Consider the following 15,666-nt stretch of genomic DNA (forward strand, 5'->3'; position numbering starts at 1 on the left):
ATGTGAGATGTTTTATGTACATATATTTATTGAATAGAAAACATAATTTTATAGTGCATTAACTTATGACATAATGAAATATCTAATTAATTTAAAGAACCAATTCATTAAAAAATAGACATTTCTATTCAAAAACGAAAATAAAATATTCCAAGTACAAATTAGTATATTAAACATGAATTAAATTATACTACAATAATTACAGCTGACAAAGCAGTATTTTTGTTAAATGCTTGGAGTGCCACGGGAAGTAACATTGTAGTTTTTATTTTTCTTATTATATGCAATTCTTGGCGATTTTTTACGTTCAGTTTTCAGGACCTTGGACATTTCCCATCTTTTCCGTCTCATTTCCTCCAAATCAGTAGTCCGCTTGAACTGAGCCTTTCGGAGTTCATGAGTTTTTTAAAGCATGTGAAGTCCTGCAGATCTATTCTATTTCCCAACAAATTGTAGGTGTATCAGTGTTCAGAACAATTTTGGTGCTAGTCTCTTTGCTTAGCCCTCTTGCAAACTGGTTGGTGCCATATTCCTTCGACAATATCAGAACTTTTGTACAAAATGGGTTTCCAGTAGTAGTTTAAATCCCAATCTCAGTCTCTATAAGAACTGTCAATCATTTTTCCTCTGTCTTTAGCACCAGTCAAACCTCTGTCCCACCATTCTGAAAAAGATTTGATTGGGAACTCTCAGGTAGCGGCAAAGCTTCTGGAAAGCCTCGTTGCTAAGCGGAGCATGGGGTCTTCCTTTAGACTCATCCAGGCACTTGTCGTGTCCCGCAGACAGCATACAATAAAAGCCCTTAGTTACGTTAAAGTAGAAATTGTCTGTTTTTATCCGAGGTGGAAGCTCCAAAAATGTCTCCGCCTTCTGCAGCTCAGGGAACGGATTTCTAATAAGTGCCTCTCCATCCACAATGTGCATCTGCTCTCTGGGAAAAAGCTCCAACCATCTGGCAAGGTGCTGGTAGTAAAAGCTCCTCTGAAGGGCCTTGTATTTAGGGTTGATGTGTCCTTGAGACAGCAGCAGCTCTTCGAGTGCTTGGTATGGCTTGTTTTGCTGAATTCGATTATGGAGGACTTGTGTGTAGTCTGATACAAGTCTCTCTGCAGGATCACGAATGATCAGCAGCAGTTTCACTGCTGGATTCGTGGCCCATATTCTCTTTGGGGCCAGTGGTGCTGTGAAGTAGCCAGGGGTCTTTTCCACCGTCAGCTGCCCAGGGAGAGTGTCTGGCATCTGGGCGCGATACCAGTCCAGACCTTTCCGAAAATTTTCATCCAGGTTGAAATAGTGGATCTCGTTCTTGGCTACTTCCACCTCTGGATGAAGGTTGAGCATCTCCAGCAGGGCCCTGGTGCCTCCTTTGCGCACCCCGATGATTATTGCTCCTGGCAGGCGTTGCAAAGCCGAGGCGTTGGATGTTCCAGAAGGGGTCGTTGAAGTCACTGAGGTCAGAGAGGCTCGGAGTTCATGTAGACAGACAAGCAGCTGTGCCTGGAGCAACAGCAGTAGGATCAAAGCCAAGAGGAGCGTCCAAAACATGGCGTCAGGTCAAGGGCGGCACACGTACAGTTGGAGATCTGGCTGATTTGTGAAGTAAATTTCTAAAATAAAACAAGAAAAAGAAAATTAATTATCTTTGCATGCTTTATTTTTATTTTATTTCTATGCATTGAAAATCCTTAAATATAGCAAATGTTCGTTGGCAGGCAACTCAGATACATATTTAAAACATATGTTAAAACAATAACAGCAGCAGCAGAAGGGCAGGAGTGTAGCTACTTCCTCGGTGTGATTTAATTAACAGAATTATTAAAACACAGAGAAGAAACACATTAAACATTCATGAACAATAGTGCCTCAGAAATCTCCCTGGGTAAATGTACTCATCCCAATCCCTCTAGTGCTCTCTATTGGAGCAATCCTCAATAATGAGTCACACAATGGAGTTAACAGCAGAGTTATTCATATCAAGAATAAGATTTACTTGTAACACTCCAATTAGGTCCCATTAGTCAATGTTGTTAGTTAATAAAAGTACAAAATATCATTGTTTGCTCAAATCCATGAAATTATATTAACAGATACAACTTTTGATTTTAGTAATTGTTGAAATTAACATCAAGATTAATAAACGCATTAGAATTATATTGTAGCTTTAGAAGTATCAGTGTTACTTAATCAAAAATGTCAAAATTAACAAATAGAAACATATTGTAAAGTGTTACTGATTTATCGAGAACCTCCCTTGTGAAAAATCCACGAAATATATTTATTTCATGCTGAGTATACAACAAATATATGTACATATTTATGCACTCAATAACAATCCCCTGCAATTGTACTTTTGGTATACTAAACTGGAACAACTCATTTTCTACCTTATGCTCTTTAATTGTGTGGAAGTAGTCCAACTAAAGATAAACTGAAATATATTTGATTCTGCTGAAGTTAAATTATTCCAAGTATACATCAGGTACACTTTAAATATCTTGCATTTAAAGACCAATATTATTCAAAGATCATCCGATCCTCATAAATAGTGACATTAAAACACATTTTAGGTGTAATATTAAGAAATATGCACTGTGCAGAAGTAATACTCTGTATACAGTTTAATTATATTTTTTATATTAGTAAGTCTCAAGTGATATGATGTTAATAGATTTTAACTAAATTTAGTATGAAATGAATGTATTTCAAATATATTACTTTTTTTTAACTAGGGCTATCATAGTAGTTTAATTACTTAAACACAAGTGTGTGAAAAACCCTGATTCTGAAAACTGTAAGATAGAGAGGTGAATGTTTTTGAGAATTATCCTCAGGATCTAATAAAAAATGGTTGTGAGTTTTAAAATTGAAAGGTATATGGCTGAATTTGTTGTATTTTATTGATTGCAACTCTCACATTACATGTAACATAAAGACGATTAAGATATGTAGTTGTTCGTCAATGGTTACATATTTGTCTTTTTAGTTCAGGTTCCACAAAAAATATAATAGTTATAATCTTCAAAACTCATTTTCAAAAGTTTAGAAAATGACTCACAGTTGTGTCTAAACATCATTTAATAAGTGGTTGTTTGTAGCAGAACATCCGGCCTGCTCTTTTCCATACAATGAAAGCCAATAGTGACCACGGCTGTCATGCATGATTTTTAACCCTAAGTTTCACTCTCACACAAACTTATCAAATGGCTTCAAAATACTTGGAATGAAGTGTGCAAATTATTATTTTTATGATCCTTTTATGTTGCTTCTTTGTCCTTTTGGAGTTTGACAACCTCTGGGTCACTTTCATTGTATGGAAGTTATGTACTTCAGGCAAACCCCTTTTGCGTTCAGTGAAAAAAAAAGAAAGCCATGCATGTTTGGAACAACGAAGAATTCTCATTCTTGAAAGTAAACGAAAATAAATAAAGGATATGATAACGGATGTAAGTGGCTGATCATTTCTGACCTCCATCTTCTTTAAAATGATTCAGCTACAGTATGTTTAGTCACCTCGCAGTTGTGATGTTATTGTACCCCGCTGCTGCCGGAGTCACGGGTTATTAATTTGCTCCTCATCTCGTTTTGAGCAGTCAGCCTTTGTAAACGAGCTGTAGTGTTGCTCTGTATGTTATATAATTACACAGTTGGGAATAAGTGTCGAGCCCTGTGGTTTTGTCACTCCTGCTTCAGCATCGTCGTCACTGCTAAGCATCATCAACTCTAGCGTTATGGGCCTGAGTGTCTGTCTAATGTCTCTCACTTTATTCCCTCATCTCACAGCTTTAATCCTCAGAATGTGCTGCTCCTGTTTCTCATGTTATGTTTTCTGTCGGTGGTGACAAATGTAGTCACATAACATAACAAAAGAATACATTTATCCAGAGATTTTCAGTATTGCTGTCTTCATAGTGCTATTTTACGGATTGTAATGTATGCATAAACAGTGAGCTATGGGGTATTGGTGTTTTTCAGAGACAGAGCAGAGTCTGTGTAATATGTGATCGTTTTTGTCTGCAAAATGGTCACATTCTTTTTCAAAGAAACTTCTTATGCTCACCAAGGCTGTATTTATTTTTATCAACAGTCCGGTAAGAATAGTAATACTGTGAAATATCAGTCTTCAGTGTCACATGATCCTTCAGAAATCATTCTAATATGATAGTCTGATGCTCAAGACAAAACATTTTTTTTGTATTTATTCTCAATGTTGAAAACACTACTGCTTAATTTTTGTTGTTGTTGAAAAAAATTTATAAGTTTTTTCAAGATTTTCTGATGAATGAAAAATTCAAAAGAACAGCATTTAAAGTATTTGAAATAGAAATATTTTGTACCAGTGTAACAAAATAGCTTTATGTCACTTTTGATAAATTTAGTACATCCTTGCAAAAAAAATGGGTGAGTTGGTGGTTTTGTTTTCACTAGTTTGACCCATTCAGGATATGTGGACTTTTTGTGATCAGGATAGGGGCTTTATCAGATTAACATGATAACCATGGTGACTTGGAGGCACTGCTTCCTCTTGTGTGTTATGATCGCTTGCCTCGAAGGAGAAACATGAGAATCACATCACATGAGAATACATAATTACATGAGTTGGCAATTTCTTATCAATTTGTACAATCTTGTTGTTAAACTTCATTGTGAAGGTCCATCCCTAAACTTAACCATCAGGGGGCTTTAGCAGTACAAAAATGTGCAAATGAGATTTTACAAATTCATATGAATTTGCAACCAACACATCACATCATAAAATATTTGCAAATTGTTGTGAGACTATGTTGGCAAACCTCTTCTGATAGACACACAAATCGTCTTATAGGGATCTATAGTGTGAGTTTCATCTTTATCAGAGACTCACAGACCTACTGATTGAGACAGATTTTCAGCTCATTTACTTTCAAGCAAACAAAGCTAGTCTCTCTCACACACACATAAATTCTGTAGCTGAGCACAAAAAAACGCATCTCTAATATACACACACTCCACTGTCACCTCACACTGTGCAGTATAATCCTCTTTCCTGGATGCCATTGCACACCAAAAGAAAGCCCAGTGACGCACACACACACACACACAGACACAAACCTCAGTGGATTTTCTTACACATTTGTGCATTTAGGCTTCTCATCTTAGTGCAAACTTAGTCTCGCTCCTGTTTCTAGCACGCAATAATCCATACACGCCCAGCAGACTCACTCATGAACACAATCATAAGACAAGCACACACACTCACGCAGATGCGTATATAAATACATGCATGCACTACAAGAGTTTTGGCCTCTAGTAAAAGACAAAAAGAGGACCTGCAGGGAATGAGATCAAAGGATTTTGTTATGTATTAGTATTTTATCTCAGTTCCCGATCTGACTGGATTGTTCAGAGCTCAGTAGCATCAAGCAGTGCATTTACTAACCTTTTTTTTTGGTGTATCTTAGAAAATAATACATTTGTTGTTGTTGTTGTAAGCAAGAAAACTATAGGTGTGTGTTCAGATATGATCATTTCTATGCCCTCCAAAGGTTTTTTTCTCTACAGTGATAGCTTTGAAGGATTGAAGCATTTAGGGGATGAAAACAACTCTGACTCTGACTTTATTTTTATCTTACCATACTCCTATAGCTCTATAGGCCTATATATTAGTGAATAATAAAACTGAAATAGATCTAATTGCCAGTTTGACGATCTAAATAAGTGTAGAGTGTATGTTCAGTTATTAAATGAAACATTTTGTTTCACCTCCACGCTGTAAAAAAATATCCTGTTAAATTTACAGCAGATATGGTTGCCAAAAATTTGCCATTATATAAAAAAAAATGATATAGTATTTCATAAATCATGAGATGGCATATCGATCCCTGTATATTTTATAACTTTGAACTGTATATTTCATTACAGTGTTAATATGTCAATCTAGCCAAAAAATTTGCTTTTTACCTTAAAAAAATCTGCTGATAATGATAATAAAGGTGTTGCAATAGAAGACTAGTTGTACAGACAAAACATACACACACGGACAAAACACCATCAAGGTAACATAACATAACAGAATAGAATAGAATATGAAAAAATAGAAAATGTGATATGAAACCTAATGTACATTTCTGGTAATGTAGGGACTAATTGGAATGTCGTTTTACTGTTCTTCACCAGGAATTATATGGTAATTAATCATTTTTACTTGCAAAAACATAAAGATAACAGTATTTTACAGTAAAATTTTATAAAGTGTAATGTTAATCTATTTACCATTTTTCAGAGTTTTTGTATGGTAAAGTAACGTACAGATCTTCATAGCTTTATGTTGACAGAAACAGAAGACAGATGGTTATTTTATTCTTCTTTTTTGTCACGTGTTGTTCTTTGTGTACCATTGTCTACAAAGTAGCACCTTTTTTTTCTCAGGAGAAAAACCCTGGGAAACATCTATTTCATATTAGTTTACAAAAAGTTCCTAAATCGGATCTCAGTTTTAGCTGTATTATTTTTTAGGCGTTTTGTAAAAACGCAAACTTTTCAGAAGATGTGTGTGAAGCCTGTGGCTGTGTATTGGAAACATGTGTGTCTCAGGTGATTCAGCAGGTTATTTGTCTCTCACACACATACACGCACGAAGATTCATCAGTCCTACAGGGAAAAACCAAACGACTTTCACGATTTTGCCAAGATTTCCTCCTCTTCCTCTTAAGTGAATACAAATAGAGAGGATTAGCAGTGTCTGAGAAGATGTGATTGTCTCTGGACTGAAAGAAACAAAGAAAAAATGTGCAGAAAGTGTCCCTTTGGATGCTTCTGAATGATATAATTCAGTCTGTCCAATAGACACTGACCTTCAGTAAATCTGCTCAGATTTTAGCACACGGACCCCCCGCTTAAGCCTCAAATTAGTCTCTTCATGAACCTCCCCGCACCCCACCAGTCTCTCACTCTTCCTCACTTCCATCTCTTTCCATCCCTCCCTCCTCTCCCTCGTTCTGGCTCTCATTTGCACTTGAAGATCTGGGTCAATCGAATCACACACTCTACAGCCCCCTCTGGTCTGCATGTTCCTCGCATTAATAATGAGGAGTGTGTGTATTTGAGTTGAATATGGGTTGGAGTGGGGTGGGGGGGTCTGGTACCAGCGGAGGGTAGGGGGAAGTATGAGGGTGGCTTCACTCTAATTAAAGAGGTTGTTGGCATGAAGAACGTGAAGATACTTCGTGACTAGCACTCTTCTCGTACAGTATGTGATATGAAAATTCAGCATGTAGAGGAGAGTAAAGAAAGCAAAAGTTAAAAAGAGGATGATGGAGAAATAATATAGACTGATATGTGTTTAAAAAAGAGGTGTGCTCAGGTGCATCGTTGGCACATTGCTATTTTAAGGAGCTGAAAATAGACTGCACCATAGACCAACTCAAACCTGGTCTAAAGTCTGGGGCAATGTTTTTTCTTTGTTATTTAAAGAGCGTGTTAGTATAGGCGGGTCACAACGCGCGTACACGCTGCTTATTGAACACAGTTTAGATCGTTAAAATAGGGCCCAAACTGAGCAAATTAGAATGATTTCAGAAGAATCATGTGACAAAATGTTGAACAGATTTCTAATCACAAAATGACAAAATAGCATTTTTCAATTTATGAAAATCGTAGCAACATTACGTGTTTACTGTATTTCTGATCAAATTGGTGAGCACGAGATGTTTTGCATGAACATAAAAATATCATGCCAGCCCAAAACTTTCACACAGCAGTATATGTACTCGACAAATCTTTAGTCCTAACTAATGTTAGCAATCTGCATCTTAAAAGCACACAAAAATCCTCTTCTGAATGATTTCTAACAATATTATCACAGGAAAAGACATTTTCTGGTCATTTCTGTGGTAAACATTATTGAAGAGACTAATGAAGAGTTAATATACATTTTGAAGTTGTTGTGTGCTTTTAAATCTTTCTAAAAAAAAAAAAAAGGTGCAACATAAGTACTACAGACAGCACTAGGATCGTGATTGTGCTTGATGGATCTTAGCAGAAACTTGTTAACAACTTTTATTCTAAAACCACACTCAGAAAAAATTCCAGAGGCAAATAAGCTTTCTGGGTTAGCAGATTTCTTGTTCCTTTTCTCTCTCTGCCATGTGATTTTGATAGCTCAAAGGCTGTTGACTGAATTATGCATTATCATTATACATTTCAGATATATTAAGCAAAATCATTGCTGTGAGCCAACAGCCTTTGAGCTATCAAACTGTAATTTTCCAATTCGGTATGACAAGCCAATCATTCAGTGATTAGCAATCTGGACTGTGCCACAGGGGGCAAGAGATCGGGTTAGTAGTTCATGTCAAGTGACTTGTGTTTGCCTTTCACTGCAGGGAAAAGAATCAATCTATTTCCTGTCTGCGTGTGTGTGGGCAATATCAATATGGCAGATTTGGAGGGAAGGGGTAAACACTGAGAGTCAGTGGTCACATCAGCAGTAATCTGTCTCTCTGTAGGGGTGGGTGGACAGATGGAGGTTAGACGGTTCTGCTCAATACAACTAACCAATTGAGCATGTGGACCTGACAGCTACTGCAGGGGCACAGCAGGCATGAGGGCTGAAATGACACTTTTAGTATGATTTCATGTTGTATAGTGAAAGAAAATCAATGAACGAAAAGGGAGAGAGGAAATGAGATGAAATCATCAACGTAACACCATCTTCTCTGTTGTAGGCTATGCACTAATGCTGATCAAAAGTTCGGGGGTTTTAAAGTTTTTGAAAGGAGTCTCTAATGCCCACCCAGGCTGTGCTTATTTGATCCCGTCATACATCGGTGAATTTTCAACAGCCATTACTTCAGTGTCACATGATGTTACAGAAACCTTTTTTTTTTTTATCAATGTTGAAAACAATTTTGCTGCTTAATACTTTTGTGGAAACCGGGGTACTTATTTATTAATTAATTTATTCGTTCATATTAAAAACATTTATTTGAAATATAAATAATTTATAACAATGTTAATGTTTCCACTGTCTCTTTTAATGACTTGAATGCATCCTTGCTGAAGAGTAAATATTAATTTCTCATCAGCAAGGATGCATTCAATTCATTAAACTCCTGAATGCTAGTGTACACATGCTACTAAAATAATATGAATTACTTTCAGTTTTATTAGAGCGTGCTCATAGTTATAGGGCTTGACCTAGAAAGTCTGAACTAGAGCTGAATGAGAGAAAGATGTGGAACTTCTCCTGACTGCAGATAATGTGATATGCTAATTCTTATAAAAGTGAAAAAGACTTACAGTATGACTAGTTCAGTCAAAAATTACAATTCTGTCAACATTTACTCCAAAAGTGAACTAACTTTGACTTACTTTCTTCTGAAGAGCACACAAAGTTCAAAGATTTTTGGTAACCACTGATTTCTATTGTAAGTAAAAAATGCATTTATCAATATCTTTAGCTTTTTTGTTCCACAAAAAAAAAAAAAAGTGATACAGGTTTGGAATGACATGATTGTAAGTAAATGATGACAGAATGCAGCATTCTGAGTGAATTATCCATTTAAATGTATAGCCTGCATTGTGATTCTTTTTCATTTTTCATCATCCTTTCCTTGTATAGAACAGATTACCTGGGACAATTTTTTCTTTTTTTTTTCGGTTCCATGTAAAATTACAGAATGTTTGGTGGAACTAACAATTTCGGAAATAACAGTGACTTCTTTTGTGTTATGGAAGATATGAAATGTATTATCCAGCAACATCATGTTGGCTGTGAGGCCTCACTACAGTCTACAGTTAGGGGTGATTCTCACACTCTCGTTAGTTTTAATCCACTTGTCTGGCGAATCCCATAATGGACAGACAGACAGGGTGTGTTTCGACAAACAAGCAGCGAGAGGGTGAGAATGAACTTGCACCAAAAAAGTGTTTTTTTCCGGATTTTTCTTTGCAATTGGCAATTAATCCCTGGAAAGGAAAAAGTTGTTTAGAGGCCAGATGAATGGAAGTGTCAGTCTCAGAGCAGGTGGTTGTGCGTCTGCATGTGAGCTTGTCGTCTTTCAGCCACGCTGAAATCTCAGATTTAGAAGAACCATCTTTGCTTCTGGTCTTTGTCTCGCCTTGTGCTCTCATTTCCACGCCAGGTTGTTGCTTTTGATTTATCCTCAAATCCCCTCACATTCAAAGAACAGTGAAAAACATCTTCTTTGTAATTCTTTAAATGCTCACATGGTGAAAGGGCCTTGAGCTCACAGCTATATCCTTCGCTTATGGATATGCATTCAGTGAATGGATGTGTTGTGCATGGAGGGATTTTTCTGCAGCGCTGCCTGTGTTTTTGTTCTTCTATATTGTGAGGGAACAGTGGTATGTGTGTGTGTGTGTGTGTGTGTGTGTGTGGACAAGAAAGGGGTCCCGTCAGGCCCTGCTATACTGCCAGGCAGTTCTGTATTTTGTGGGACATTTGGTATGCAGAAGAAGATGTTATTTTTCTTGTTTTGCAGTGTGTTGGTTTTTCATACATACGTAGAGTATTCTGTGGTGAGTGGGGACGATCTAATGCATAATTCTGTATCAGGATACACCAAGGTGCACTCGAAGATGCAGTTGAATTTGCTGTGATTTTCCAGATACATGTATGTTTTGCAATGCTTTTTCCCCATAGGTAAGAAATGAGATTTCTTAGTTATTTCTTCTAGACAGTGATGATGAGATTAAATGGAATGCGAATGAAGATTTACTCAGCTGCTAAGATTTTACCCCAGACTCGTAACGTCACATGTGTCTCCTCTAGAGTTTTAAAAGATATCTCAACAATTAAGATTTTAATATGAAAGAGATTTCAGTATAACCTCATATATTTCTAATCAGCAAAGTTTTCCAAGACTGTACGGTATGAGCTATACCATTCAGTTTGTGGAGGGACTACATTAATTAATTTTGTTACATTAACTGAAAATGAACAGGGGATTTATAGTTCCAAGCATGCTTTGCAGTATATTGATTTGCGATTTACTGTAGGTTTTGCAGTTTATGTAATGACTGCAATTTGAAGTGTTTCCAACTTGTGAACCAGTGTCCACAATTAAATCAAGTTTTAACCGAAGGATACACAGCTGTTTTTGATTGGTCAGTCGCAGAATTCAGAGGTAAAACATTTCTTAATAAAGACTGCTGAGCACAGCTTTGCTGTATTGTAAAACTGACTGCTCCTCTGGGAAATATCATTTTCTGCTGTGTTCTCTCTCTATAAGTAGGCTAAATGGTTGTCTCATTTATTTGCATTACAGTTTAACACAATTCAAAGTATCAAAGCTGATGCTCAAATGAAGCAAAACTGAGAACTCATAACTAAATGAAGCATAACTCTACATCTCCCGAGCTATAAAAGAGCAACTTCTGAGCAATAACATTTTCCTCGGGATGTTCTTGGACCTGTGGTAATGCGTTGTGTGGTTACATCTTTTGCTGTGTTGTGTGGTTTCATTTTTTTCATAATTTTTCTTTTTCTTGTGTAGTGGTTCGGCTTTGTGAGGCTTTAGGGGAGAGCATTGTGGGAAGGGTGGTCAGCAGAAGAGCAGTAGCCTGTCATCTTTATGGACTAAAACTCTCAACACTAATGACCCAAAAGAAACAAACCCAAAAGACTCCCCGATACACAAGCACACAGACTCACATGCACATAAACAGACAGACACACATCTGATTACCCAAGGATACGCCAATCTAATAATGTAAGGTTCAACTGTTTTTTTTTTCTTCCTGAGAACAGAGTGGTTTTGTCTAGAGTAGAGTCCCTGTGACGTACATAATAACCTCTGTGCTACAGTGTAACCTTTACACTCATCCGCTCACTTTACCGTAAGATGAGTAAAGCAGGGACATTAAATACAGCAGGTCACAACTGCAAACAAATGCACAAAGTTGGGTAAGAAAATGTGGAAGACAAAAATGCTAAGCAGACCTGCAACAGGTTCTCATGGTCAGGTAAGGTGATATTAGAGAGACATGTCACTTTCTGGTCCCGTTCCATACTAAATAATCTGTGTTCTGTGCATTTAAAAACTGCCGTTTTAGTACGAGTTGACTGATGTAAACATGTATATGGTGTCCATCTTTCTGTTTGAACAGGGAACCCCACAGCAGATTTGACCATCTGTCAATCAATGGGGTTTCCAAGCTGTCCAGTTTGGACTTGGTCCTTTCAGTTATATATTGTAATCCTAGTCCTAGTGTGAGGGTGTATTTATTATTTTTGTGTGTGTGTGTGTGTGTGTGTGTGTGTGTACTACATGGTTTCTGTGTGAGTAACGATAGCCTAATGTCTGGGTAGGTGAGTCATTAGAAGATAAATGACCCACCACAGTCATTTAGTTATCCATGAACAAAGTCAGATAAACACTATGTGTCCGCTTACTGCATAGAGTATCTTTTTTTATCTTTTAAATTCTACAGAGAAGTTATTACAATTACAAAGACCTGTATATATAGTATACTTTATATAGAGAGAGTGTGTGTGTACGTGTTTATGCGTGTGAACAGTCTAAAATTAAATATGCATAAAAGTGTATTAAATCTAGACTAAAGTGCAAAACTGTAGGCTGCAGTAATAAAATAGGTGTTTGCTGAATTGTTTAAATTAAAAATAGACACAACACAGAACATTTAGTCCTGTATTTTTATGTCTCACAGGCTCATTTAAAATAAAATATGGCATTGACTGTGTCCATTTGGTAATTGAACTCTTTTGTGGTTATTCTGCTTTTTATTTCTGCATCTAACAGATGTTTAGATTTTGTTGTCCTCTGTTGCCTGTGCAATGTGCTTGTAAAATATTAATCTCTATTTTGAATGCATTAAGCATTTTGATTAGATACTGACTATATTAACACTAATCTCATTCAGTCTTATTTAATATACTTTTTGTCTAACAATACAGTGTTACATTTCTGTACCATATTCTAGATGTGCATGTTAGAATTAAAGCAGACCACCCACGTCTGAGTCTTTTGTTTCAGGTAATTGCGCTGATGTGATGCTTTGGAGTGAACCTGTTTGATCTTGTTCTTAACTAAACTTTTAAACGGACTTACGGGACATAGGCGACTCTTTTCGTCTCGTCTCTCTCCGCTTTTTTTCCTGTATGGTTCATTGCACTTAGTAGAGCAGTTCTGCGTTCATAAAATATGATATGTATTATTCACGTCTTCCTCTATCACTAATGCTTCAACATTTTATGCCCCCATAAAGTCATGCTAGCTCAGAGGTGACAGAGATTCATCTAATCCAGATCCATCTGTTTTTTTTCCCTCCTTTCCATTGTCAACATCTTGCACTGAACATCTTAATCAAATATGTTTTCTGTAAAGGAAAGCAGCTTACTGGGATTTCACCAAGTAGGACATGTTTTTGGATCAACATTCTTGGTCTGGGCACAATATTATTTTCAACCAATCAGATTCTATGTTTTGGGGTAGACTTTCGGCTTGAACAACATGCATATCAACATTTATTATAGTTATCTGATTTATGGTTAGGAATGGGATTTAGTTAAGTAAATGTTACCATATTGGCATATACTATAAAAACAGTGAGTTTTATCATTCCATTTTTTAAGTATTTCCATTTTACAGCAGATCTGAATTTGGTGGAGTACCAAGTCATATGCTGCATTTCTGATTTGATACAATAAATTTTGCATCATGTGTGAAGTACATAACATATTAGCCCTGTTAGCTCACTCACTCATCCATTCATCCTTCTGTGACTCCCATGGTCCCACAACCTTCTAGAAACCACTGACTCACATACGCAAACATACACATGACAGAGAATGTCAACATTGGGCTTGTTTTTTCAAAGACCAAAACTTGAAATATAATCCAGATGTTTATTACTTAATTAAAAAGTGTCATTGCATTAAATAGATTGATGAATCTTTTGACTTTTAGGGCAGAAACAGCTTTGTATTAATATCTACAGTAGTTACCATTCACTCTTAAAAATAAAGGTTCTTTATTGGAATCTATGGTTAACATCAATGAAACCTTTCATTTGCTCCAAAAGGTTGCTTAATATTCTTGATGCTAGGAGAGAAGATCTGTCTTTTTAAGATCTTTTCACTGAAAGTTTCTTTGGAGAACCACTATTGTGTATAACATCTAATTTCACTTTACCAGGTGATTTGCAGCTGTAGACATTGGTTAAAATAATTTTACAAGCATTTACTTTCTACAATGGTAAGAGACAAAGTAAACACACTTGTGGGTTTATAACAATAAACAATAAAAAGACCTTCATAAATCATCTAGTAGGTGAATAAAATCATGAAAAAACTGAAATGACCAGCTAATATCATTTGCTAAATTTTGTATTATAACAAATCCAAAAGAATAAATGTCAGATCTTAGTTATACCTGGTTTTCAGGTTTCATTGAAAGGTTCTTGCTTTTATGGCATTGCTGCAAAATCTTCCTTTCAGAACCTTTACTTTTAAAAGAGAGCACAGTCCTATGATTGACTAAAGAAGTGGATTGATTTTGAATCTCACATGCTGTAGGCAAACGTACTCATGAGACATGTAAAGCACAGTTCAAAGTTCTGGTTAAAATTCAAGAGTTTCTCTGAACCAAATACTCTGGTCGACCAGGGGAAATGAAACTGAGAATGAAAGCAGAGATAGAACCGAACAAGAGCTTACCTGAGCTTTGTCTCCTTCAGTCAGTTCCTCTCATAAAGTGTGTTTCGCCCTGATGTTCTTGGACTTTCATTCTTCTCTACTCCATCCTTCTGAGCACTTTAGTGATTTTCTTGCTGTCTCTTCTCTCTCCTGACGGCGGTTTTAAAGTTGATGTGGCGTAGCTGCTTCTCTAGACTCTCGAGGCAGGAAAGGAGTGAAAATATGACTCAAGGTTGTAAAACGAAACTGTGAGTGTGTGAGCGAGGGAGGTGAATGAATTAGAAAGTGTCTACATGCTGTGTGTGTCTGTCAAATATGTGTGGATGGAGTGTGTGTATGAGTGAATGAACAACAGAGAGAGAGAGAGAAAGCACAAACACATCGCCCCTGAGGGAAATTCCTCCCTCCCTCGCTTTCTCCATCTCTCTCTCTCTCTCTCTCTCTCTCTCTCCTTTCTCTGTATCTAGCCCCCCTCCTATCATCCATACTATAGCTCTGCCGCTTACCCCAGCCTCTCTCTCTCTCTCTCTCTCTCTCTCTCTCTTTCTCCATACTGTTTGATTTGTTTCATCGTCTTTTCACATCCAAATACACAAACTCAGTCTTCACTTTGTCTCCAAATCTCATTTTTTTTCCTCTTCATATCCCCCGTTCAGAACAGCCTGTTTCTTTTTCAGCTCTCTGTTTTTCTGTTCAAGGGCTTTGGAATGTATTTGCCCCAGAAAATCCCCAAAACCATGAATAACTTACAGGGTGCTGGCTCACAGACACACAGGGCGCAAATAGATGGGCAGCACGTATAGCTCGAGTGTCTGTTAATCTCCAAATGTACAGCACACATTCACTGTGTGACGGTATATTACTCACGCTGGAATAATAATTGTGTGTGATGCAGAAAGTACTTTTGGATTTTTTTTTCTGCATGTGTTGTGAATAAAACATAAAAGAATATGTGACGATTCTATAAACTTTTTTTTATAGAATTACAATTTTATAGTCATATGAATGTA

The 15,666-nt window shown here is 36.7% G+C and overlaps 1 protein-coding gene across 1 annotated transcript; it reads right to left on the reverse strand.

The window, feature by feature from the left end:
• Positions 1–199: 199 nt before the first annotated feature.
• hs3st1l2 (heparan sulfate (glucosamine) 3-O-sulfotransferase 1-like 2) lies at positions 200–15,000 on the reverse strand. Its single transcript, XM_059549248.1, has 2 exons — positions 14,678–15,000; positions 200–1,607 (listed from the first exon to the last, which is right to left on the reverse strand). The coding sequence occupies exon 2, from the start codon at positions 1,543–1,545 to the stop codon at positions 634–636; it is 912 nt and encodes a 303-aa protein (XP_059405231.1). The 5' UTR covers positions 1,546–1,607; positions 14,678–15,000; the 3' UTR covers positions 200–633.
• Positions 15,001–15,666: the final 666 nt, after the last annotated feature.

Source organism: Carassius carassius, chromosome 5 (genome assembly GCF_963082965.1).
Source record: "Carassius carassius chromosome 5, fCarCar2.1, whole genome shotgun sequence".
NCBI lineage: Eukaryota > Metazoa > Chordata > Actinopteri > Cypriniformes > Cyprinidae > Carassius > Carassius carassius.